Raw genomic sequence first — 24948 nt, 5'->3', positions numbered from 1 at the left:
GCTGGGACTCCTGCTCTTTGTGATTTTTATAAATAACTTGGGTGAGGAAGTGAAAGAATGCATTCATAAGTTTGCAGGTAACATGAATGTGGGTAGCATTGTGGATGGTGTAGAAAATTTTGTCAAATAACAACAGGGCATTGATAGGATTCAGAGTTGGGTTGAGAAGTGGAAGATAGAGTTCAACCCAGGAAAGTGTGAAGTGATTTACTTTGGAAAATTGAATTTGGAAGCAGAATACAGGGTTAATGGCAGGATTCTTAACAGTATGGAGGAACAGAAGAATCTTAATGTCCATATCCATAGATCCCTCATGTTGATAGAGTTGTTAAGAAGGCATGTTGCCCTTCATTTGTCCGGGGATTGAATTCAGGATAAAGTTGCAGATCTATAAAACTTTGGTTTGGCCACACTTATAATATTGTGTACAGTTCTGGTTGCCTCATTATAGGAAGAATTTGAAGCTTTAGAGAGAGCAGAGGAAAATATTGTCCAGATACAACACAATACAGAAATTAGGAGAATGGAATACGAAGCAGATTGGGGAAAAAGAAATTTTTCCATTGATGCAATGAATAAATATGCTCTAATGTCCTTAGTTATCTTTCTACATGAAAAAAAAGACTCTTGTTCTTAATTGTTCTTTTATTTTGTTCTGCATTAACATCCTCAATGTTAAAATGGTTGGCACAACATCGTTGGTGGGAGGGTATGAACTTTGCTGTATTGTTCTGTGTTCTGTAATTATCTTCTTTCACAAATGCAAGCTATCCATTCAGTTTCTGCTTACCTGAGTGCTAAAAGTAGGGAAGGCATTGCTTCATTTGCTTAATCAGATGCAATGTTCAAGGGACATAAAACAGTATAATAATATGCCAAGCATGATGCCAAATTAAGCTAATCCTTTTTGTCTGCACAAGATCCATATCCTACCAAGAGAGTGTCATTTCTATATTTTAAGTGATAAAGGGCTCTAATATGTACCTACAATGAGAGCTATTATATTCATAGTTCTGTTGAGTTATCAGTGTAAATGATTGCATAATGCACTGCTTGCTTGTATTTTAAGTTTGAGTGTATTTTTTTCCCTTGAAGGCTCTCCAACAGTACTCTACAAGTGCAATCTAACATAGTCATAACATATGGATACACCAAACAGACTACCGGTGTTGGAAATCTGGGGCAACACACTTAAAATACTGGAGGAACTCAGCAGGTCAGGCTGTATCTGTGGAAGGAATTGAGCAGTTGATCTTTCAGGCTGAGACCCTTAAGTGGGTTTTAATGAAAGGTCACACCCTAAAATCTTGATTGTTCATTTCGCTTCATAGATGCTGCCTGACCTGCCAAGTTTCTCCTGCATTTTGTGTGTGCTGCTCATGAAATATAGATTGTTAGTAAGCACTCGGTGCTTGAAATAAATTATTTAAATAATATGCAAATTTGGGTTAAAGGTGCAACAGACATTCAGATTCCCTTGGGCTGAAAATCTGATCTGTTATCCCAAGGCTTAATCAATAAGACATGCATCTGGTCATTTACGTGACTATTTACATCTTGCACATAACACGGTTATCTTTTCATTGCTTTGTTCTCTGCATTGCAGCTGTTAAATGTGCATGCAGAGCTAGTCAGTAAAATAAGTGTATATGTTAAAATGTAATGACTTGATGCAATCCTCTCGGCTGCTGTTTATAATGCAAAGCCATCCAATTAGTTTCCCTTTGTAGCCTAAAATTTAGTGTCCTTATTCTATCATTGAACAGAGCCCAACTTTGATATCATTGCTCATTTGATCATGGGTTGATCCTAATGCTAAATTTAATTTAGCAAAACAGAATAAATAGTTTTGCATAAGTGGTATTTTCTCAAATTAGGAACTATTGTTCCAGCTCTTTTTATAGCAGCTGGCTTTCCTCTCAATATGTGCAAATAAAACAAAATTTCCTTGGTGAAGCATAAACAGATAATTTGCTGCAGAATGGAGATCCCAAAGGATTTAGTGGAGAAATAAAGAAAGCCAATAACTAAAGAAAAATAAAAGTAAAATTTAATGAAGTAAAAGGTGTCCTTCATGTATGAGTTTACTATTCATGTAAATAGTTCAAAAGTGAAACTAGAAAAGCAACAAACTGAGAACAAATAATTACAAAGAAACTAGCAATATAATGATGAAATATTATTTGAACATTTGTACTTGATGGAAAAAGTAGTTTGAAACTAAAATGGGAAAGAGTATTGTTAAATACATTACACAAAGTGTCATAGGATGACACCAGGACACAGTCACAATTAATCTTTTGGCTAGCGAGGGTAATAATAAGATTATTAAATAATGATTCCAAAGGCAAATATATTTTATATTATTTATATATTTTATATAGAGTTGATTATTGACTATAGGAGGGGGAAATTGAAGGTCCATTAGGGGATCAGAAATGGAGAGAGTCAGCAACTTTAATTTCTTCAGTGTTATCATTTCAGAGGATCTGTCTTGGGTCTAGCATGTAACTGCCAACACAAAGAGGGTGCAGCAGTGCCTCTACTTTCCTAGAGGTCTGTGTAGATTTGATAGTCAGAGGCTTTTTCCCAGGGCTGAATTGGCTAGCACGAGAGGGCACAGTTTTAAGGTGCTTGGAAGTAGGTACAGAGGAGATATTGGGTAAGTTTTTTACACAGGATTGGCGAGAGCATGGAATGGGCTGCCGGTGACAGTGGTGAAGATGGATGCGATAGGGTCTTTCAAGAGACTCCTGGATAGGTACATGGGGCTCAGAAAAATAGAGGGCTGGGGGTAACCCTAGGTAATTTCTCAGGTCAGGACAAGTTTGGTACAGCTTTGGAGCCGAAGGGCCTGTATTGTGCTGTAGGTTTTCTATGTTTCTAAAACTTTGATAAACTTCGTTAGATGTGCAGTGAAGAGTATACTGACTGGTTGCATCACAGCCTGGTATGGGAATACCAGTGCCCTTGATCAGGGAAAAAGTCTACAAGAAGTAATGGACACAGCCCAGTCCATTATAGATATAGCCCTCCCCACCAATGAGCATATCTGCACTGAGTGTTAGTAGCATCCATCATCAAGGACCCCCAGCATCCAGGCCATGCTGCCTTCTCATTACTAACATCAGGAGCCTCAAGTAACTCACTACCAGGTTCAGGGACAGTTATTACCCCTCAACCATTAGGCACTTGAGCCAGAGGGGATAACTTCGCTCACCCCGACACTGAACTGATTCCACAACATATGGACTCACTTTCAAGGACTCTTCAAATCGTACTTTCAATATTTATTGTTTATTTATTATTATTTTAATTTTCATTTGTTTTTTCCTCAAGCTGAGGTGTAGGCATAGCCAAGCATACTCATTACTCAATTGCCAGGAAATTTCAGACTATTCTAGTGGTGTTTAGTATTGTGATTTTCTGGAAATTTACATAGATGTTGCTGTATAGACCTAATTGTTTAATGCTATTGTGTAGTGACTTTGGGATGATACCAGTTGCAGATATTACTTTTGGGACTATTTGTAGGACTCTGACTCTAAAACTGAATCAGGCTTGTATTTATGGTAAGGTATGGTGTCTTTTATGTGTTCGTCTTTTAAAACATGATTTTGGTGAATGATGGTTGCTGCTTGATTGTCCCTATGTAAGTCATCAGATTGGGTTAAACTGCTGCAGGATCCTGTAATGTGTTGGATTGTTTCTGGTTTCTCTTGGCATTTTCTACATTTATCATCTTGAATTTGTCAGTCTTTTATTGTGCATTTTTGGTCAATTTTTGTGTTAACCACCTGGCTCTGTATTGCCATAAGGAACCCCTTTGTTTCTGGGAAGAGGTCTCCGAGTTTGAGCCAGGTGTTCAATGCTCCCTTATCGACATCTAGTCTGCTCAGAGCATGAGGATGGCTTCCATGGAAGGTCATGCTCATCATTGGTTAACTTTTTCTTCTTTAATGATAATTTCTTCATATTATTATTAATTATTTTTATTTTTGTATTTGCAGCTTTGTTGTCTTTTGCACATTGTTTTTTTATTGCCCATCTCTGTTGTGTGCTGTTTTCTATTGATTCTATTGTGTTTCTTTCTATTTACCATACTTGTCCAAAAGAAAATGAATCTCAGTCAGTATATGGTAACATATATGTATATACTTTGAAAGGCAAGAAGTGCTCGTGTGGCAGGCCTCATTTAATGACGTGTTCAGTGTCAGCAAGCAAATTGAGAACCTGTATTGGCTATCAAGAATAAAAGGGAGTTTAAGAACTCCAGCTAAGCTGTAATGTACTGTTTCTAACATTTGAGTTTAGAAAGCCACACCTATTTGTAGGCCTATTAGAAAGGGATAACCAGCAGAAAACTGAGTGAAGTTCTTTTCAAGTAATAATTCTCCAATATGGGCAACTATTAACTGTCAATTATCTTGACAGATGTCAGTGGAAAGAAATATAACTTATTTTTCTTTTCATCTGACTCATTTGGTTACCTTTCCTCTCCAATTTCATTTCCAGTTTCCACTCTTCCAAGGTATTACCTGTTGCTAGATAAGCTACTCCTAATATGAGCCTCATTGTATAATGCTGGGAAGGCATTAATAAAATGAAAGTCCTATCTTAAACTGCAACAGAAATTACTAGAAACCATTGAGAATCAGGAACGTTGACTTTGTAAATTTCTCCTTCCTTGTATTATGCCATATATATATTTGTCACATATAATTAAAATTACTGATTATATTGAACGACCAATCTTAAAAAAAATGTGCAGCGTACTACTGTTCTGTGCATTGATTAATTCTCTTATCAGCTGTTAAGGCTTTAAAGAGTAGCTTTAAGTATTTATTTGATATAAGTAATATTAATAGTTGACTCATAATGATTTCCTATCACACTTTTATTAATTATAGAAGAACCAAGTGCCACATCAGTATTTAAATTGAATTTGTGTGTAAAATCCTTCTGTCAAACTGAAACATTTGATTTTGCTGCAATTGTAATTTATTTTTTGATGTATAAAATATTTTTAGTCCTTCTGTTTTTGAGTCTCAATTGCAAGGCTAGGCAGGAATTCAAAGCTTGAGCCATCTTTTTGTCTCACCCATGTCTCCATTAGAAAGTTCAACAACAAGTAATCTTGCCAGGGAGACAATTTTGGACTCTTATGGATATTCTTGTAACTATCTGTTCCAGATAAATAATTGTTTTCTAAGTGTAGACGTGAACAATTTTCTGCTGCTCCTAATTAAGTCAGTGATATATAGTTGATGACCATGGAATAGAAATTGCATTCCATGCACATCTTGGTCTATGTTTTGATCATTTATGTGTGTCCATCTTACTTAAATTGAAATAATAAATGTATGGCTTTAAAGCATTTGTGGCTGTCAGCAATTTTATTACATAGAATGCGGGTTTGAAAAATTGAGACTTCTATTTCATAAATGAATGACGTGACAGTCTTCAATCTAGCTTCTAGTGTGCCATCCATTTACTTTGACAAAATTGCTGTGTCCATTGAATGCCTATTACATCAGCCAGTGAGTTGGAGTTTGAACAACTTTTAGGACAGACTCCTGACAAAACTGCCTATTTTGCAGTAAGCAAGTTGCTGCTAACAGAAGACTATTGGTAGAATCTTTATGAAGAACATCTGCAAAATAAATAGAACACGTGTCTGAAAAAGCAACATCAGAATCAATAAAAGCATATTACTAAAATACAATGAGTGGAATATATTTATATACAAACATTAGTCTCAATGATTTACAGCTGTGTAATGTTCAGTTGTGATTCATCAGGGAAGTTATCCAATTGGGTCCATTCTAGCTGGAAAATGATGCTAGTTAATTACAGGACTGATATGTTGTCTAATGAAACCATTTGCACCTGATACAGTTTTTAACTGTGGATTCCATGTATATTAATCATCATCACCAAATGGCTGTTATGCTGCTGGCATTTAGGCAGCAAATAAGGTCCTCCATCTCTGTTTGTCATTAGCCATGTTTTCTGTTGTGCCCCAGGTGTGGTTCAGGGTCCTCATTTCTGCCTCTACGGTACAGCACCAATCTGTGGTCTCCCATGTTTCCTCCACCCTTTAGGGGTCCAGTGAAGTACTTTCTTGATATTGGAGTTGCCCTCTCTTCTCGTCAAGTGCCCAGTCCATCTCCAGTGCTTCCTCATGATGACGGTGGCTATGTCTTTTTAGTGACACTGAAGGAGTAGGGCATATTTGGAGAACTTCCTTGGCCAGAAAATGCAGACAATCTTCCTGAGGCTTATGGTGTGGAAGGATAACAGCTTGGCAAAGTCATTCTCTGTCATACGCCAACATTCTGACCCATACAAGTGTGCAGACGGATCACGGCTCTGGTACAGCTTCACCTTGGTGTGGATGCTGTACTTGGTTGATCTCCATATGTTGTCACTTGCTTCCCTTTCAACCTGACTCTCATCAGCCTACTGTCGATTGCTTTCCACTCCAGCAAGCACTTCTCTAAATGGTAGCTACACTGTCATGATGGTGACCATCTTCCCTTCCTGAGTATAAAAAGGTTTCACCAGTTGTTGCCTTTAATCTGCCAGACCCTGTCCATCTACTTTCACTGACACCCAGTATATGAAGATTGTAAAGGTGCAATTTTGCAGTTTCTTGTGCTCGTTTGCTAGTGTTGTACATGGTTTGTACTTTCCAATAACTTCCTCTCAGTTTTCACTACTGTCAGTCATGCAAATCCCAGGTGGATACTCAGGGATACTATAACACAGATTTTATATATATATATTGCTCTTTCCATAACAATTTTGTTTTGACCAGTCAGGGTTGTTAGCCTTGAGCTGAACCCCCGAACCTGGAGGACTGGTGAACCACTCAATCTGGCTTCTATCCTTTATCCTTTGATCTGTTTGGCATAGGTGACCCTACCAAGAGTCAAAGCACAAGGCCCTGACACCAGCCAACATGGCTCTCTGGGTCGTTGAGGCACACAAGCCTCCAAAACCCTGTGACAATGTTGTGATCTTCTTGGAGGATATATTTGAATGTTGTATTAATGAAGTAAAGCCACTGGTAAATAATAAACATCAGTAAGTTTGCAACTAACATCAAAATAGGTGTTGTGGTGGATAGTGGAGAAGGTTTTCTAAGGTTGCAACACTATCTAGGTTAACTGGGAAAATATGCAAAGGAATGGCAAATGGAATTTATCTCTGACAAGTGTAAGGTCAGAAGAAATTTTGGGAAATTAAACCAGGACAGGACATACGCAGTGAATGATAAGGTCCCAGAGAGTGTTGTAGTACAGGGAGAATTGGGGAGTATGGATGCATAGTTCCCTGAAGGTGGTGATACAAGGTGATGTAGAAGACATATAGAATGCTTGTCTTCATTAGTCAGGACATTGACTACAAGAGTTGCGAAGTTGATGAGATCCCACTTGGAATAGTGCATACAGTTTTAGTCACCATATTATAGGAAATATGTAATTAAGTTAGAGAGTGTGCAGAAGGGATATTGCTGATCTGGATAGGCTGGGACTGTTTTCCCTGGAGAAAAGGAGGCTGAGGGGTGACCTTTATAGAGGTTTATAATCTCATCTGTGGCATCAATAAGGTGGATAATCACAATCTTTCTTTCTTTGGAGTAGGGGAGAAAAACTGGAGGACAAAAGTTTAAGGTGAGAGGGGAAAGGTTTGAAGGGGATCTGAGGGGCAAGTCTTTCCAAGCAGAGGGTGGTGGGTATATGAAACAAGCTGGCAGAGGAAGTGGTCGAATTTTGCTAGGTTCATGGTTAGGAAAGGTTTTGACAGATGTGGGCCAAAGCCAGGCAAGTGTGGTTAGCTCAGGAAGATACCTTAGTATGGATGAGCTGGTCTGAAGGGCCTGTTTTCTGACTGACTAATTAGAAAATGGTGACAGCTCAGAAATGAAACTTGGCATGATGACTGCATAGTAATTAATGATCGATTGCACTAAAATTTGAAGCAGATGATATATTTCATTTTATGATTAAAACGTTCAGAGTAAGAGTGTAAAATGTTTTTATTATGATATTTAGCTTAATGAGATTAGGAAGATAATGACAATGACATATCGTCTGGGACTAGCCAGTACCACTGGGGTGTCTAGACTGTAGCAGAGCTACTCTATTTTGAGTCTGTAATTATCTGGGGGCTTTAATTGCAATTCTAATGTCCTATTTTGTTCTTTTTTGTTTCTTAAGGATGGAAGGTGAAATCCTTCAAGTTGGAATTGGTTTATTATTGTCACATGTATTAAGATAACAGTGAAAAAGTTTTTCTTATGTGTTGTTCATACAAATCAAATAACGTGCATTGAGGTAGAACAAGGTAGTGCAGAATAAAGTGTAACAGCTACAGAGAAATTACCACTTCATGCAGAGACTGGTGTTTACTTTTTTATTTACAGGAGGCCATTTGGTTCGTCTAGTCTGCGCCTGCTCGCAGCAGAACAGACTGTTAGTTCCATTCCCCTCCTATTTTACCTGTAGCCCTGCAACTTTCTCTCACATACTCATCAACTTCCTTTTGATTGTTCTGCCAATGCAGGATAGTTACCAATAACCAATTACCAACATGTCTTGTGATGTCAGTAGAAACCAGCATACTTGGTGGAAGTCCAGGCAGTCATAGGAAGAACGTGCTAACTCCACACAGCTGACTCCTGAGGTTGGGATTCAGCCCAGGCTATAGAACAACTTACTGTTCCACCATGTTATCAGATTGTACTAAATACATTTTTTATTAATTACATATTTTAACCCATTCAACTTTGTTGACCAACTCAATGAGCTTCGAAATTATATTTGATGTGTATCGTTGAATTAGTGCAGTGGTACTGGTTAAAAGTCAGTTATATGCTTTGAGTATCAGGGTGACATATTAATTTCAAATCCGAAACTTGACATATTGTGGTGATCTTTAGGATAACTTGAATTTAAAGAAAGCACAGTTAGAATGCCATGGCAACTTGTAGTTATAGTTATTTATCTCTTTTGTCTGCTTAGTTTCTCTGTCCTGCTCAACCCCAAGCCCTCTACCATCCCCCCCTCCAACCTGCCATTGCCAATCTCTTGTATTTCTGATACATTATTGATCCAACACGTAGTCAGTGAATGATTGCTATTTTTGTATGTTTCAACCCTTCCCTTTATTTCTGTGTGGTAAAATTGAATGAAAGATTCACAACCTTGTTTTAACTCGTTTCATTAATGCAATGGATTCTGGTTAATTGGGACACATTGGGACCGGTACATTTTGGCCCCATTAAGTAGTTGTCCCAATTGACTGAAGTTTTATGGAAATAGTTAAAAAGCATTACAAAGACAAATTACCATTTAACTAAGTAACAAATAATGCATTTAAATTAAATGCAGAACAATACAACTACAGTATTCTACACTGTGCATTAATTCCTAATAGTCATTGACTGAAGAATTCATCCCTGCCGTGTCCATATGTTAAACAGTAAATGAACAAAATCAGCACAGACATCTACTGCCAATAATAGACTACCTTCATCTCCTTCCTGCATAAAGTCAAAATAAAAGAACACAATCAAAAACCATTCCTTTTTGAACCGGCATACATTGCCTCAAATGGATACCGTACACTGGTGAATGCAACTGATTCTATTAAGTCTAACATCTGTTTCTGGCATCTCCAAGCCTGAATGCTTGAAGCCACAGTGAGCAAAAACAGTTCTGAATTGTCTTTCTACTTCTCGCCAACTATCAGTGACAAAAATCACTGCTTTTTGAACACAAATACATGCTACTGACGCTATTCAAAAACCGTTTGCTCAAAGCACGGTGTAGAGTCTAACAGCCACACAAGTGCATGCAACTGATGCTAGTTAAAAACCGTTCAGCAACAGCTTTCTGTCCCAATTAAGCGACATAGTGTTCCAAATAAACAAAAGCATTTCAGGATGTATATTGTATACATTTTTCTGACATTAAAGGTACCTTTAAAACCTTTGAATCCAGCTATTTTCTCGTATGGTTTTTGTTCTTTAAGGAGTTGTCTCAAATAAGCAACTGCCCAGATTAAACAGAATCCTCTGTATTTGCGAATCTAAGTTATAAAATTATGAAAATACTTTGTGTTTTCCATGTAGTTTAATTTTTCATGTAATTTATAGCATAGTGAACAGCTTCTCTTCAGAACTGGTCTCTCAATCGATACAGCGCTCCCATGGGCTTAAAAATTAAGTAGAATTATTGTTTTTTTTAATTACTGATAGCATTTTATTTTAAATAGATTGAGGTTCTCTAAATACAAATATTTAGTACATTTCAAGAGAATAGTTAATGAAGTTTTGAAAAATTACGTCACCCTTTATAATTTGTAAAGGAAAAGGAAGGACTTATTGACCTGGGCTGGCAAGAAGTGGCCACCTAGGCACTGAGGGTGTTGAACCAACATGAAGTAATTTGGTCATTTACAAAATGAGGAAACTTACAGGCTGGAAGGAGAATGTAGAGAGTCTTTAGGCATATTAACTTATTTGACAAGGACTAAGTAGCATTTAAAATGAGAAAAATGTGAGGTAATCCGCCTTGGAAAATATTATAAGTACTTTTTTAGATGGCATAGGGTTGTAGAGTGAAGAAGTTCACAGGATGTCAATATACAAAACCATTGAAAGTTGACGTGCAAGTTCAACAAGCAATTATGAGGCTAAATGGCATGTTGGTTATTTCTGCAGGAGAATTTGAACATATAAATAAAGTTATCATACTTCAGTTGTACAAGACCATAAGACATAAGAACAGAATTAGGCTACTTGCCCATCAAGTTTGATCCACCATTCGATCATGGCTGATTTATTATCCCTCTCAACCCCATTCCCTGACTTCTGCCGGTAACCTTTGTCGCCGTTACTAATCAAGAGCCTATCAACCTCAATTTTAAATATATCCAATGGCTTGACCTTGAAAGCCCTCTGGCAAAATTAAGACCTTAAGATATAGGAGCAAAATTAGGCCATTTCATCTTGACTGATCCAGTTTTCCGCTCAGCCTGAATCTCCTGGCTTCTTCCCATATCCCTTCACAATTGGTCAAGAATCGATCAACCTCTGCCTTAAATATATATAAAGATTTGGCCTCCACAGCTGCCTGTGGCAAAGAATTCCACAGATTCACCACATTTGACTAAATTCCTCCTCATCTCCATTCTAAAAGAATGGCACTCTATTCTGAGGCTGTGTCCTCTGGTTTTAGACCCTCTCAGAATTGGAAACATCCTTTCAACATAAACTCTATCAAGGCCTTTCACCATTCAGTAGATTTCAATGAGGTCACCCCTCATTCTTCTCAATTCCAGTGAATACAGGCCCAGAGCCATCAAATGCTCTTCGTATAACCATATAACAATATGACAAGCCATTCAATCCTGAAATAGTTTTTGTGAACCTCCTTTGAACCCCCTCCAGTTTCAGCACATCCCTTCTCACATAAGGGGTCCAAAACTGGTCACAATACTCCAAGTGAGGCCTCACCAGTGTTTTATAAAGTCTCAACATTACATCCTTGTTTTTATATTCGAGTCCTCTTGAAATGAATGCTAACATTGTACTTGCCTTCCTCACCATAGACTCAACCTGCCAGTTAACCTTTAGGGATTCCTGTACAAGGTCTCCGAAGTCCTGTTGCACCTTTGATTTTTGTATTTTTTCTCCATTTAGAAAATTGTCAACCTTTTTATTTCTTCTACCAAAGTGCATGACCATACACTTCCTGACAATGTTCCATCTGCCATTTCTTGCCCATTTTCCTATTCTGTCTAAGTCCTTCTGTAGCCTTTCTACTTCCTCAAAACTACCTGCCTCTCCACCTATCTTCATATTGTCTGCAAACTTTGCAACAAAACAATTAATCTTAACATCTAAATCATTGACATATAACGTAAAAAGAATCTGTCCCAATACAGACCGCTGTGGAGCACCACTAGTCACCAGTAGCCGGTCAGAAAAGGCTCCCTTTATTCCCACTCTTTGCCTCCTGCCAATCAGCCACTGGTTTATCCATGCTAGAATTGTTCTTGTAATACCATGGGGTCATAGCTAGTTTAGCAGCCTTGTGTGGCACCTTGTCAAAGGCCTTCTGAAAATCCAAGTGTACAATATCATCCAATTCTCCTTTGTATATCCTGCTTATTACTTCATAGAATTCCAACAGGTTTGTTAGGCAAGATTTTCCCTGGAGGAAACCATGCTGACTTCAGCCTGTTTTATTATGTGCTTCTTGAAAGATCATTACTAATGCCTCCACAGTCTCTTCAACCACCTCTTTCAGAACCCTGGTGTGTACACCAACTGGTCCAGATGACTTATCTACCTTCAGACCTTTCAGTTTCCCAAGAACCTTCTCTCTAGTTATGGTAACTTCTAGTTATGGCAGTTATGTGAATAAATGTGAAGTTATCCACTTTGGAAGCAGGAACAAGAGGGCAGAGTATTGTCTGAACGGTGTAGAGTTAGGTAAGGGAGAAATGCAAAGAGACCTAGGAGTCCTAGTTCACCAGTCAATGAAGGTGAATGAGCAAGTGCAACAGGCAGTGAAGAGGGCAAATGGAATGTTGGCCTTTGTTACAAGGGGAATTGAATACAAGAGCAAGGATGTCCTTTTGCATTTGTACAGGGCCCTGGTGAGACCACACCTGGAATATTGTGTACAGTTTTGGTCTCCAGGTTTAAGGAAGGACATTCTGGCAGTTGAGGAAGTGCAGCGTAGATTCACTAGGTTGATTCCTGGGATGGCAGGGCTGTCTTACGGAGAGAGATTGGAGAGATTGGGCTTGTACACGCTGGAATTGAGGAGATTGAGAGGGGATCTGATTGAAACGTTTAAGATAATTAAAGGATTTGATAGGATTGAGGCAGGAAATATGTTCCAGATGTTGGGAGAGTCCAGTACCAGAGGGCATGGATTGAGAATAAGAGGTCAGTTATTTAAAACAGAGTTGAGGAAGAGCTTCTTCTCCCAGAGAGTTGTGCAGGTGTGGAATGCACTACCTCGGAAGACGGTGGAGGCCAATTCTCTGGATGCTTTCAAGAAGGAGCTAGATAGATATCTGATGGATAGGGGAATCAAGGGATATGGGGACAAGGCAGGGACTGGGTATTGATAGTGAATGATCAGCCATGATCTCAGAATGGCGGTGCAGACTCGAGGGGCTGAATGGTCTACTTCTGCACCTATTGTCTATTGTCAATCAAAACAAGAAAAAAATCTGCAGATGCTAGAAATCCAAGTAACACACACAAAATGCTCAAGGAACTCAGCCGGCCAGACAGCATCTATGGAAAGGAGTACAGTTGATGTTTCAGACCAAGACCCTTCTAAAGGGTCCTATGCCTTCCGAATTGCTTCCAGAAATTCAAGCCATTGCTGCTGTGCTGTCATCCCTGCCTGTGTTCTTTTCCAATCATTGCGCGCCAACTCCTCTCTCATGGCTCTGTAATTCCCTTTAGTTCATTGTAATACTGATACATCTGACTTTAGCTGCTGCTTCTCAAATGTCAGGGTGAGTTCAATCATATTATGATCACTTGCCCGTAAGTGTTCTTTTACATTAAGCTTAAATTTCTCTTTATCTCTGTTCTGAAGGAACATCCTTGTATTCTGAGGCTGTGCCCTCTATTCCTAGATTCTTCCACAATTGGAAAATTTCTCTCCATGTCCACTTTATCTCGAAATTCAATAGGTTTTAATGAGTTCCTTCCTCATTCTTTCAGCAAGTATAGGCTGAGAGCCATCAAGTGCTCCTCAGACATTATCCCTTTCATTTCCAGAATCTTGCTCATAAATGTCTTCTAACTTTCTCCAATGCCAGCACATCCTTTCTTAGATGAGGTGTCTAAAACTCCTGATGATACTCCAAATGTGGTCTTACCAATGCCTTATAATGCCTCAACTTTATGTAGGGCCACATTGGATAGATCTGGTTCCCAACCTTAGGAATGTTCCATATATGATGGAGCAATTTCAACAAATTTACATCAGAATGATTCCTAAAATGGTGGGTTTGCTGCATAAGAATTCAAGCAGATGGAAAATTTAAAATTCTGCATATTTTAATGAGTTCCTCTAAATATAACCATATAACAATCACAGCACGGAAACAGGCCATCTTGGCCCTCCTAGTCCGTGCCGAACCCTTAATCTCACCTAGTCCCACCTACCCGCACTCAGCCCATAACCCTCCACTCCTTTCCTGTCCATATACCTATCCAATTTTACCTTAAATTACACAACTGAACTGGCCTCTACTACTTCTACAGGAAGCTCATTCCACACAGCTATCACTCTTTGAGTAAAGAAATACCCCCTCGTGTTTCCCTTAAATTTCTGCCCCCTAACTCTCAAATCATGTCCTCTAGTTTGAATCTCCCCTACTCTCAATGGAAACAGCCTGTTCACGTCAACTCTATCTATCCCTCTCAAAATTTTAAATACCTCGATCAAATCCCCCCTCAACCTTCTACGCTCCAATGAATAGAGACCTAACTTGTTCAACCTTTCTCTGTAACTTAATTGCTGAAACCCAGGTAACGTCCTAGTAAATCGTCTCTGCACTCTCTCTAATTTATTGATATCTTTCCTATAATTCGGTGACCAGAACTGCACACAATATTCCAAATTTGGCCTTACCAATGCCTTGTACAACTTTAGCATTACATCCCAACTTCTGTACTCAATTTATAAAGGCCAGCGTTCCAAAAGCCCTCTTCACCACCCTATCTACATGAGACTCCACTTTCAGGGAACTATGCACAGTTATTCCTAGATCTCTGTTCCTCTGCATTCCTCAATGCCCTACCATTTACTCTGTATGTTCTATTTGGATTATTCCTGCCAAAATGTAGAACCTCACACTTCTCAGCATTAAACTCCATCTGCCAACATTCAGCCCATTCTTCTAATCGGCATAAATCTCCCTGCAAGCTTTGAAAATCCACCTCATTATCCACAACACCTCCTACCTTAGTATCATCGGCATACTTACTAATCCAATTTACCACCCCATCATCCAGATCATTTATGTATATTACAAACAACATTGGGCCCAAAACAGATCCCTGAGGCACCCCGCTAGTCACCGGCCTCCATCCCGATAAACAATTATCCACCACTACTCTCTGGCATCTCCCATCTAGCCACTGTTGAATCCATTTTATTACTCCAGCATTAATACCTAACGACTGAACCTTCTTAACTAACCTTCCATGTGGAACTTTGTCAAAGGCTTTGCTGAAGTCCATATAGACTACATCCACTGCCTTACCCTCGTCAACATTCCTCGTAACTTCTTCAAAAAATTCAATAAGGTTTGTCAAACATGACCTTCCACGCACAAATCCATGCTGGCTACTTCTAATCAGATCCCGTCTATCCAGATAATTGTAAATACTATCTCTAAGAATACTTTCCATTAATTTACCCACCACTGATGTCAAACTGACAGGTCTATAATTGCTAGGCTTCCTTCTAGAACCCTTTTTAAACAATGGAACCACATGAGCAATACGCCAATCCTCCGGCACAATCCCCGTTTCTAATGACATATTAAAGATCTCCGTCAGAGCTCCTGCTATTTCTACAGAAACTTCCCTCAAGGTCCTGGGGAATATCCTGTCAGGACCCGGAGATTTATCCACTTTTAAATTTCTTAAAAGCTCCAGTACCTCCACCTCTTTAGTTGTCATAGGTTCCATAACTTCCTTACTTGTTTCCCACACCTTAGACAATTCAATATCCTTCTCCTTAGTGAATACCGAAGAGAAGAAATCATTCAAAATCTCTCCCATCTCCTTCGGTTCCACACATAGCTGACCACTCTGATTCTCTAAGGGGCCAATTTTATCCCTCACTATCCTCTTGCTTTTAATATAACTGTAGAAACCTTTCGGATTTACTTTCACCTTATTTGCCAAACCAACCTCGTATCTTCTTTTAGCTTTTCTAATCTCTTTCTTAAGATTCCTTTTACATTCTTTATATTCCTCGAGCAATTCCTTTACTCCATGCTGCCTATATCTATTGTAGACATCCCTCTTTTTCCAAACCAAATTTCTAATATCCCTTGAAAACCATGGTGCTCTCAAACCTTTAACCTTTCCTTTCACCCTAACAGGAACATAAAGATTCTGTACCCTCATAATTTCACCCTTAAATGACCTCCATTTCTCTATTACATCCTTCCCATAAAACAACTTGACCCAATCCACTCTCTCTAAATCCCTTCGCATCCCCTCAAAGTTAGCCTTCCTCCAATCAAAAATCTCAACTCTAGGTCCAGTCCTGTCCTTCTCCATAATTATATTGAAGCTAATGCTATTGTGATCACTGGACCCGAAGTGCTCCCCAACACATACATCTGTCAGCTGACCTATTGCATTCCCTAGCAGGAGATCCAACACTGCCCCATCTCTAGTCGGTACTTCTATGTATTGTTGCAAAAAACTATCCTGCACACATTTCACAAACTCTAAACCATCCAGCCCTTTTACAGAATGAGCTTCCCAGTCTACGTGTGGAAAATTAAAATCTCCCACAATCACCACCTTGTGTTTACTACAAATATCTGCTATCTCCTTACACATTTGCTCTTCCAACTCATGCGCCCCATTAGGTGGCCTATATATTCTCTCATGTTTAGAGATGATATCATTGAAATATACAGAATTCTTCAGAGATGCTGAGGCTGAAGTATCCAGTACCAGGGTTCACAGTCTCAAAATAAGCAATTGGCCTTAGACTACAGAGAGTTGAAAATATTTTTTTTTTACCGAGAGGATAAAGAATCTTTGTCTTGAATATACTCAACAATTGAACCTCCATTGCCCCCACAAGTGCAGAATTCCAGAAAATGATAGATACTTAGGTGGAAATAATCCAGAAGATATGTAGCTCAGGTGATTGATGGTTGGGTTGAGTTGTTCTCCAGTCTTGGTTGATTGACTTGCAAACATTTTTTCACCATGCGAGGAGACATCGTCAGTATACAGTCTCTGTCCATGAAGATCAAGAGGAATACAAAGTTGACTGAGCATCAGTGAAAGTCATGGCGCAAGTGAACACTCAGCATGCAAGAGTATTCCTAGAAGTGTGGTTTTCCATGAACAATTCTGTAAACAAACATGTAGACCTCGATCCTACTTATGAGCAGATGCAGGCAGAATTCCAGACCACAATGCACAAGTTCACCGCACAACCAATCAGTGACAAGATTTCTTTCCCACATTGCAGCTGAGTTTTCGGAATAATTGAAAAGTACATAAAGGCCAAGCATTCGGAGGACACACCACAATCAACAGCTCACCAACAACGTCTTCACACTTGGTGACGAAACGTTTGCAAATAAATTTCCAAGATTAGAGAACACTCAACCCAATAAAATATTTTAGATATTAAGCGAATTAAGAGATATGAAGTTAGTGTGCGAAGTGTCCCTGAGGTGAAAGATGAACATGTGTAATACTACAGAAAAGCACAACGGGCACAAAACAGTGTAACTGCTATTTCTTAATGATTTGTAATGTTCTTAGCTTATCATAAGAAAAAAATTGGCATACTACAGATGTAAGAAATGCCTCTAACAGTGTACCAGGTATTTTGGAGGGAGTGAATGTTGAGCCAATTTTTAGCAAAGTAGTTCATCTTAGACCTTAGGAAAAAGGATGCCTGTTCCCAGGCCACCTTCATTTATTTGCTGAAGACCTGTAGTAGGTAAATAAAAATAGACTATATCTGTATGATTAATTTCTTGCTGTTCTCTTGCATTCTACTGGGACACAGCTGAAAATGTGAAAGTACTATGCTAAATATATTTCTCAGCAGTTTGCATAGAAACAACTGAATATTGAAGTTAGGATACAAATTGCATATAATTTTCTCATTTTAATTTGTTTTTTCATTTTGCAGCTCAGATCGGCTGATAGAAGACACAATAAGGTAAGGCAACATGAGCAAATTTATTAATATAATTTCAAAGCTTACATGCAAGTTTACACTTCAAGTTCATCCATGAAGTGAATTTATGGTTTGATTCCAAGTACAAAATTTTCTCCTGTCTTGTGTTTTTATTTTATGTATTACAAAATGCAGCAGAAGCTGGGATTTTTTTTTATACTCTAGTAAAATACATTAGAATGTGACTATGGCTGAGCTCTCTGCATAGTAAAATCAATCACTGCCCAAATCCCAAGCAGATGTGCATATGCTTTTCCAAGAAAAGCACAAATGTAGACTTAGTGTGCTTGCAATAGATTACCAATGCTGCTAGAACACAGAAGAAGAGCAAAAGATTGCCTATTTTGTCTGACTGTGACAAATATTTTAAGAGTACCATCCAAAACAGGTGTACAATATAATTCTGCATGTGAAACTTCCTCTTAAACAGATACATCCATTGTTGTTGATAAATTGACAGCTGAGTCATCTGTCCCACTTTTGGCTACTGATTTAAGGGTTGCCTTTTCACTTTTGAGGATTGACTTGTGATAAACTCAGTCAAAGGAATGGCAAAATGATAATCTCTTCATCTTTCTCATCATTACCACACAAACTTGTCAGAAAAAACATATGTACAAGTGACCCTAATGCTGCATTCCTACTTACAAGCAAGCTACAGCAAGTACCTCCTTCATGTACTTTTACGATTCTGGAGTATTTGGGACATAGGGAATTAAAACTGTCATTACTCTGCCAGTCAACAGACATCAATTCCTGTTCCTACTTGATCACTATATTCTCTGATTCACTTTGAGTTTCATACTCCATTTATCAGCACTGCTTCTACCCACAGAAGCCGTTTTATTAGATATTCCTGCTTATTAATGCAAATATCTAATCAGCTAATCATGCAGACATGGTCAAGAGGTTCAGTTTTTGTTCAGACCAAATATCAGAATGGGGAAGAAATGTGATCTAAGTGACTTTGACCATGGAATGATTGTTGGTTCTAGACGGAGTGGTTGAGTATCTTAGAAACTGCTAATCTCCTGGAATTTTTACACACAGCTGTCTCTGGAGTTTACAGAGAATGGTACAGAAAATTTCCAGTGAGCCACAGTACCTTGGGCAAAAATTTCTCCTTAATCAGAGAGGTCAGAGGAGAATGGCCAGACTGGTGGAAGGCGACAGTAACTCAGATAACCATACATTATCAAAGTGATGTGCAAAAGAGCATCACTGAACACACAACACTTCAAACCTTGAAATGGGTAGGCTACAGCAGCAGAAAACATGCATGTTTCCACTCATGTGGCCACATAGTGTAAACCACTAATACAGATTGCAACTAGCTGAAAGCCCAGTGCTTATTTAGTGGCATTCCATTAGCAGTAGCCATCAGCCTTTAAGCAACTGATTTATCCCTCGAAGTTTTCTCTCCTTTAAACCATCCCCAACCCATTAAATACACACATTACCCTGTGGCCCAATTTGTGTACCAATTTTTGATTACCTTTTGACAATGATGAACTTCATCCACCAATTTCTCAGTGTTATGTTCCTGTTATATATTCAAGGAAAAGACAGTCTAAAATATAGCAGTTATCATTGTTCTCTTTGTTAATAACTTCTATTTGTAACAAGCTAGAATTTGATTTTGATATCAAACAATATCAATACCTTGACTTCCTCCAGCATTTTGTCTGACTGGAAATCTGATCAGGCTGAAGAGAGATATCAGGAGGGCAAAAAAAGAGGCTATGAGATGGATTTGGCAAGAAGTTAATTAATGTCATATACATTAATGATCTGGATGATGGGGTGGTAAATTCCATTAGTAAGTATGCAGATAGGTGGCATTGTGGATAATGAAGTATGTTTTCAAAGCTTGCAGAGAGATTTAGGCCAGTTAGTGGCTGAAAGATGGCAGATGGAGTTTAATGCTGATAAGTGTGAGGTTCTACATTTTGGTAGGACTAATCAAAATAGAATATACATGGTAAATGGTAGGGCCTTGAGGAATGCAGTAAGACAGAGTGACCTAGGAATAATGGTGCATAGTTCCCTGAAGGTGGAATCTCATGTGGATAGGGTGGTGAAGAAAGCTTTTGGTATGCTTGCCTTTATAAATCAGAGCATTGAGTATAGGAGCTGGGATGTGATGTAAAATTGGTGAGGCCAAATTTGGAGTATTGTATACAGTTCTGGTCACCGAATTATAGGAAAGATGTCAACAAAATAGAGAGTGTACAGAGGAGATTTACTAGAATGTTACCTGGGTTTCAACATCTAAGTTACAGAGAAAGGTTGAACAAGTTAGGTCTTTATTCTTTGGAGCGTAGAAGGTTGCGGGGGGGATTTGATAAAGGTATTTAAAATTATGAGGGGGTTAGATAGAGTTGACGTGGATAGGCTTTTTTCAAAGAAGAAAACATGAGTTGAGAGTTAGGGGGTAAAAGTTTAGGAGTAACACAAGGGGGAACAACTTTACTCAGAGAGTGGTAGCTGTGTGGAACGAGCTTCCAGTAGAAGTGGTAGAAGCAGATTCGATATTGTCACCTAAAAAAAAATTGGATAGGTATATGGATAGGAAAGGAATGGAGGGTTATGGATTGAGTGTAGGTCGGTGGGACTAAGTGAGAGTAATGGTTCGGTACTGACTGAAAGGGAGAGATGGCCTGTTTCCGTGCTGTAATTGTTATATGGTTATAAGTTCTTCAGTTATGTTAACAGTAAAAGTGAGAGACTGGTCTGCTTAAAGACCATCAGGGCCACCTCTGTGTGGAGCTGTAGAAGATGACGAAGATGTTTAACCAAGACATTATTGGAGGCCAAAGAAGAAATTGCAGAGGCCTTTGTAAACATTTGTTTTGTTGTTAGCCACTGGTGAAGCTCCAAAAGACCACACAGGGATTCTGTTGTTCTATTGTTCAAGTAGAGTAGCAAGGACAGGCCAGGGAACTTGACTTCAGTTGCAGGGCAGTTACTGGAGAGAATTCTGAAGAACAAAATCTACCATCACTTGGAGAATCAAGGCCTAATCAGGAATAGTCAGCGTGGTTTTTGTACGTGGGTGTATGTCTGACGAATCTTTTGGAGTTTTTCGAAGAGGTAACTATGGGGTTAGATAAAATTAGGGTAGTGGATGTAGTCTATATGTAATTTAGTAAGGCCTTTGACAAGCACGGCAGGCTGATTTGGAAGGTTAGTTCACATGGGATTCATTGGGAGCTAGTGAGGTGGATTCAGAATTGGTTCGATAATAGGAAGCACAGAGTGATGGATGGTTGAAGGTTGATTCTCCAACCAACACCCACCATGGCTTGTAGGCTGCTCTTGGGGTCAGCATTGGGACTGTAAATGATTTGGAAATTATTATATGTGGCATGATAAGCAAATTTGTGATGACATTAAATTAGGCCTAGGGGTCTCATGGAGAGTGAAGCTGGTTACATTGAATTGCAAAAAGATCTTGCTATATTAGGGAGATAGGCTGAGAAATAGCAAAGGGATTTCAGTTTGGATAAACCAGAGTAGGAGGGTTAAGTGCACGGTTTGCTGAAAGAGGCCCAGCAAGTACACAAGGTGCTGAAGAAGGCATTGAGCATGCAGGCCTTCAGCAGTTAGAGCATCGAGTTCGGAAGTAGGGGAGTGTGTTGCAGTTACTTAAGTTATTGATAAGGCCAAAACTTGGAGTATTGTATGCAGTTTTGGTCACCCTGTTACGGGAAAGGCATTGTCAAGCTGGAAATGGTGCAGAAGAGACTTATGAGGATGTTGCCAGGACTAGAGGGTCTGTGTTATAAGGAGAGATTGGTAACGCTGGATTTTTATTCCCTGAAGTGCAGGAGAATGAAGGGTGACCTCTTTAATAAAATCCTGAGGTTTATGGATAAGGTGATCATTGTCTTTTCCCCAAGTCTGTGGAGTCAACCAAGAGGGCACAGATAGGGTAAAAAGGTCAAGTCCTTCCCTGCACCTCATCATTTTTTTAGCATTTGTCTGTTTTACGAGGCCAAGTTGCTAGCGCGATGCTCAACCCAGCACAGACGGAAAGTTTGCAAGAAGCCAGCTGGATTTGAACCCAAGATCTCTTGTTCCGAAATCCGGATGCGGATACCACTACACCACCAACACAGACAAGAAGAAAGAGATTTAAAAGTGACCTGAGAGGTAACGCCTTTACTCAGGTGGTGATTACCCGGAATGAGTTGCCAGAGGAAGTGATTGAGGTGTTACAGTTGCAACATTTAAGAAGCATTTGGATAGACTCATGGACGGGAGGGGCTTTGAGGGTTGTGGATTATATGCAGGCAACTGGGACTTGTGGGGAGGATGCTGTGGTTGGCTTTGACAAGTTGGGCAAAAGGGTCTATTTCTGGGCTGTATGACTGTAATCATTACAGAAGAAGGTGTTACAGAGAAAGTACAGTGTAGGTTGACAATAAGATGAATGGTCATAACAAGGTAGATGGTGAGGTCAGTAGTCCAATAGTCTTATAACAAAAGAAACTGTCCTTGAGCCTGGTTGTATGTTCTTTTAGGGTGAGGAGAGAATGTCCGGGTTGGATGAGTCTTCGGTTATGCTGGTCTTTTTACGGAAGGCAACAAAAATCATAGACAAAGTCCATTGGAGACTCGTTGCTGTGATTTACTGAGCTGAGTCCACAGCTCTGTAGTTTCTTGCAGTCATGGCCATACCAAGCCATGATTTGTCTGGATAAGGTGGTTTCTCCAGTGCACTATTATAAATTGGTGAGGGTCAAAGGGGACATGCCAAACCTCTTTAGCCTCCTTACGAAGTAGAGTTATTGAGTAAATGCGTTTTTGAAGTAGTCGCCATTTAAACATCACAGCAATGCTTCCATGCCAACGATCAATCACCCATTTAACTAATCTTCCACTAAAGCAATTTCTTTTCCTACCATATTCTGCCAATTCTCCACTGTCTCCCATTTTGCCTTTATATGGTACTAAATTAATTTTTTTTAAACTGCAAATGCTGGAAATCTGAAATAAAACCAAAAAAGTATTGAGTGGTCAGTCGGTCAGGTAATGTAGTACGGAAAGAGAAATGGCTAAGGGGACCATTCAGTAGGTGACCAAAAGAGATGGGGAGGATAAAGATTGGAACAAAAGGAATTTTTTTGATAAAGTGAAATAATGTGGTAGTTAAGGGACGGTTAATGTGTTGTTAAGTTTATTAGGTCTGGGCCTATTGTAATATGTCAAGTAAGAAAAACTAGACAAAATAAAAGAAAAAAACGATAAAAAGGGATCAGCCAGAAATAGTTCAAAGTAAATATGTCACCATATACAACCCTGAGATTGATTTTCTTGTGGGCATACTCAATAAATTCATAATAAAATAGTAATCATAATAGAATCAATGAAAGACTGCAGCAACTTGGGCATTCAACCAGTGTGTAAAAGAGAACAAACTAAAAGAAAGGAATAATAATAATAATAATAAATATTGAGAACACGAGATGAAGAGTCCTTGAAAGTGAGTCCATACGTTGTGGAAATATTTCTATGATGGGGCAAGTGAAGTCGAGTGAAGTTTAGTGCTAAAGCAAACTAAAGGTCAACTGTCAGAAAAATTGTTTTTGATTTCTTCATGCTACAATGTGCCCTATTTATGTAACCTTTAAGCAGCAGTCAACTTCCTTTGTCTTTGTAATGTGCTGTTAGTGTTCTAAAGTCTGTGTATTGTTTCATAGTCTGGGCTATAGGGATTGCCCAGCTGGCCAAATTATACAAAAGAATGTTAAACTTAGAAAAAACTTAAATGCTATGTAGTTTCATCCAAATGGAAAAATTCCTTTTGTTCCACTCATTGTTAGAGTGATGCAGTTTTCAGAATATCATTCATTTTAGGAGGGAATGGCTGTGAGGGACACAGACTTTTCAACTAATTTCAGTCATCTGACTGAACAGATATACAACCAAATAGAACAATGTTCCTCTGAACTACTGTGCACAAAAAAATAATTTAATAAAATGTAATTTAAAATGCATGGGAAGCGCACAGCGTAGGTAAACAGTAAACAGCCTGCTGGCTTAGAAACAAGACCTCGGTGGTGGCAGAGTATTCATTAGTCTCATACATAGCCTGAGGGAAGAAGCTGTTACCCTGTCTGGCAGTCGTAGTCCTGATGCTCCTGTACCCCACTTACGGTAGTGGGTCAAAGAGATTGTAGGATGGGTGGTAGTAACCCTCAAAAATGCTTCAGGCCCTTTGTATACATTGTTCCCAGTAAATGTCACAAGTAGAGGGGGAGTTAGACCATGGTGGTCCTCTTGGTGGTTTTTACTGTCTTGGAATTGTACATAGTTTGGAAGTAAAAGAATTGATTATATTTAATTATTTTGAATGTCTCTTCTTGTTCCTAAATTTTTAATTCACTTTAAAAAGCAAGTTTTAATATTTTAATTGTATGATTAATTTTTAATATGTTTTGATTATTTTTCGGTGTACATGAATGTCAGAAATTTTGACTTGATTTTGAGCCTGAAGCCAGAGCATAGTTAGTATTAAAAACGTTCCTTGGGGAGATAGATGGTTGTACAAGAACTCATGAATCAGGCCTGTTTTATGGATCAAGTTGCTTCTGCAGATTATTGAGGGTAGCTTGCATCTCACCTCAGTGAGCTCAGCAACAATGTATATTGTGGACCATTGTCTCAGTTGAAATTGATCAAGAGTCATACAGACTTTGAATTATTTTTTTTGAATTTATGTTTCTTCTTCTGCTCTGTATAATAAACTAACTCAATATAATTTGACTTCTCTTTAAGTCCCTGTTTGAACATAATGGCTACTATGGGAGTTAGTTGAGGATGGCAGGAAGAGAAATGTATCCAGGAAATGCTGGTAAAACCAGCAACTGTAGAACACGAAACAATCAGTATTGTGGCTCTACGTCCCCTCACCAGAACATACAAGAAAAGAATTGTGTGG

General features: G+C 38.8%; 1 protein-coding gene across 2 annotated transcripts in view; it reads left to right on the top strand.

The window, feature by feature from the left end:
* gosr1 (golgi SNAP receptor complex member 1) overlaps window positions 1-24948 on the top strand; it is a 109960-nt gene that overhangs the window by 67465 nt on the left and 17547 nt on the right. For both annotated transcript variants that reach the window (XM_059973347.1, XM_059973346.1), the window contains exon 7: window positions 17955-17984. In XM_059973347.1, coding sequence (XP_059829330.1) covers window positions 17955-17984 — 30 coding nt within the window. The remainder of the gene's footprint in view (window positions 1-17954; window positions 17985-24948) is intronic.

The sequence above is a fragment of the Hypanus sabinus genome, chromosome 6 (assembly GCF_030144855.1).
Source record: "Hypanus sabinus isolate sHypSab1 chromosome 6, sHypSab1.hap1, whole genome shotgun sequence".
Taxonomy (NCBI): domain Eukaryota; kingdom Metazoa; phylum Chordata; class Chondrichthyes; order Myliobatiformes; family Dasyatidae; genus Hypanus; species Hypanus sabinus.
This window is presented reverse-complemented; position numbering and strand designations above follow the sequence as displayed.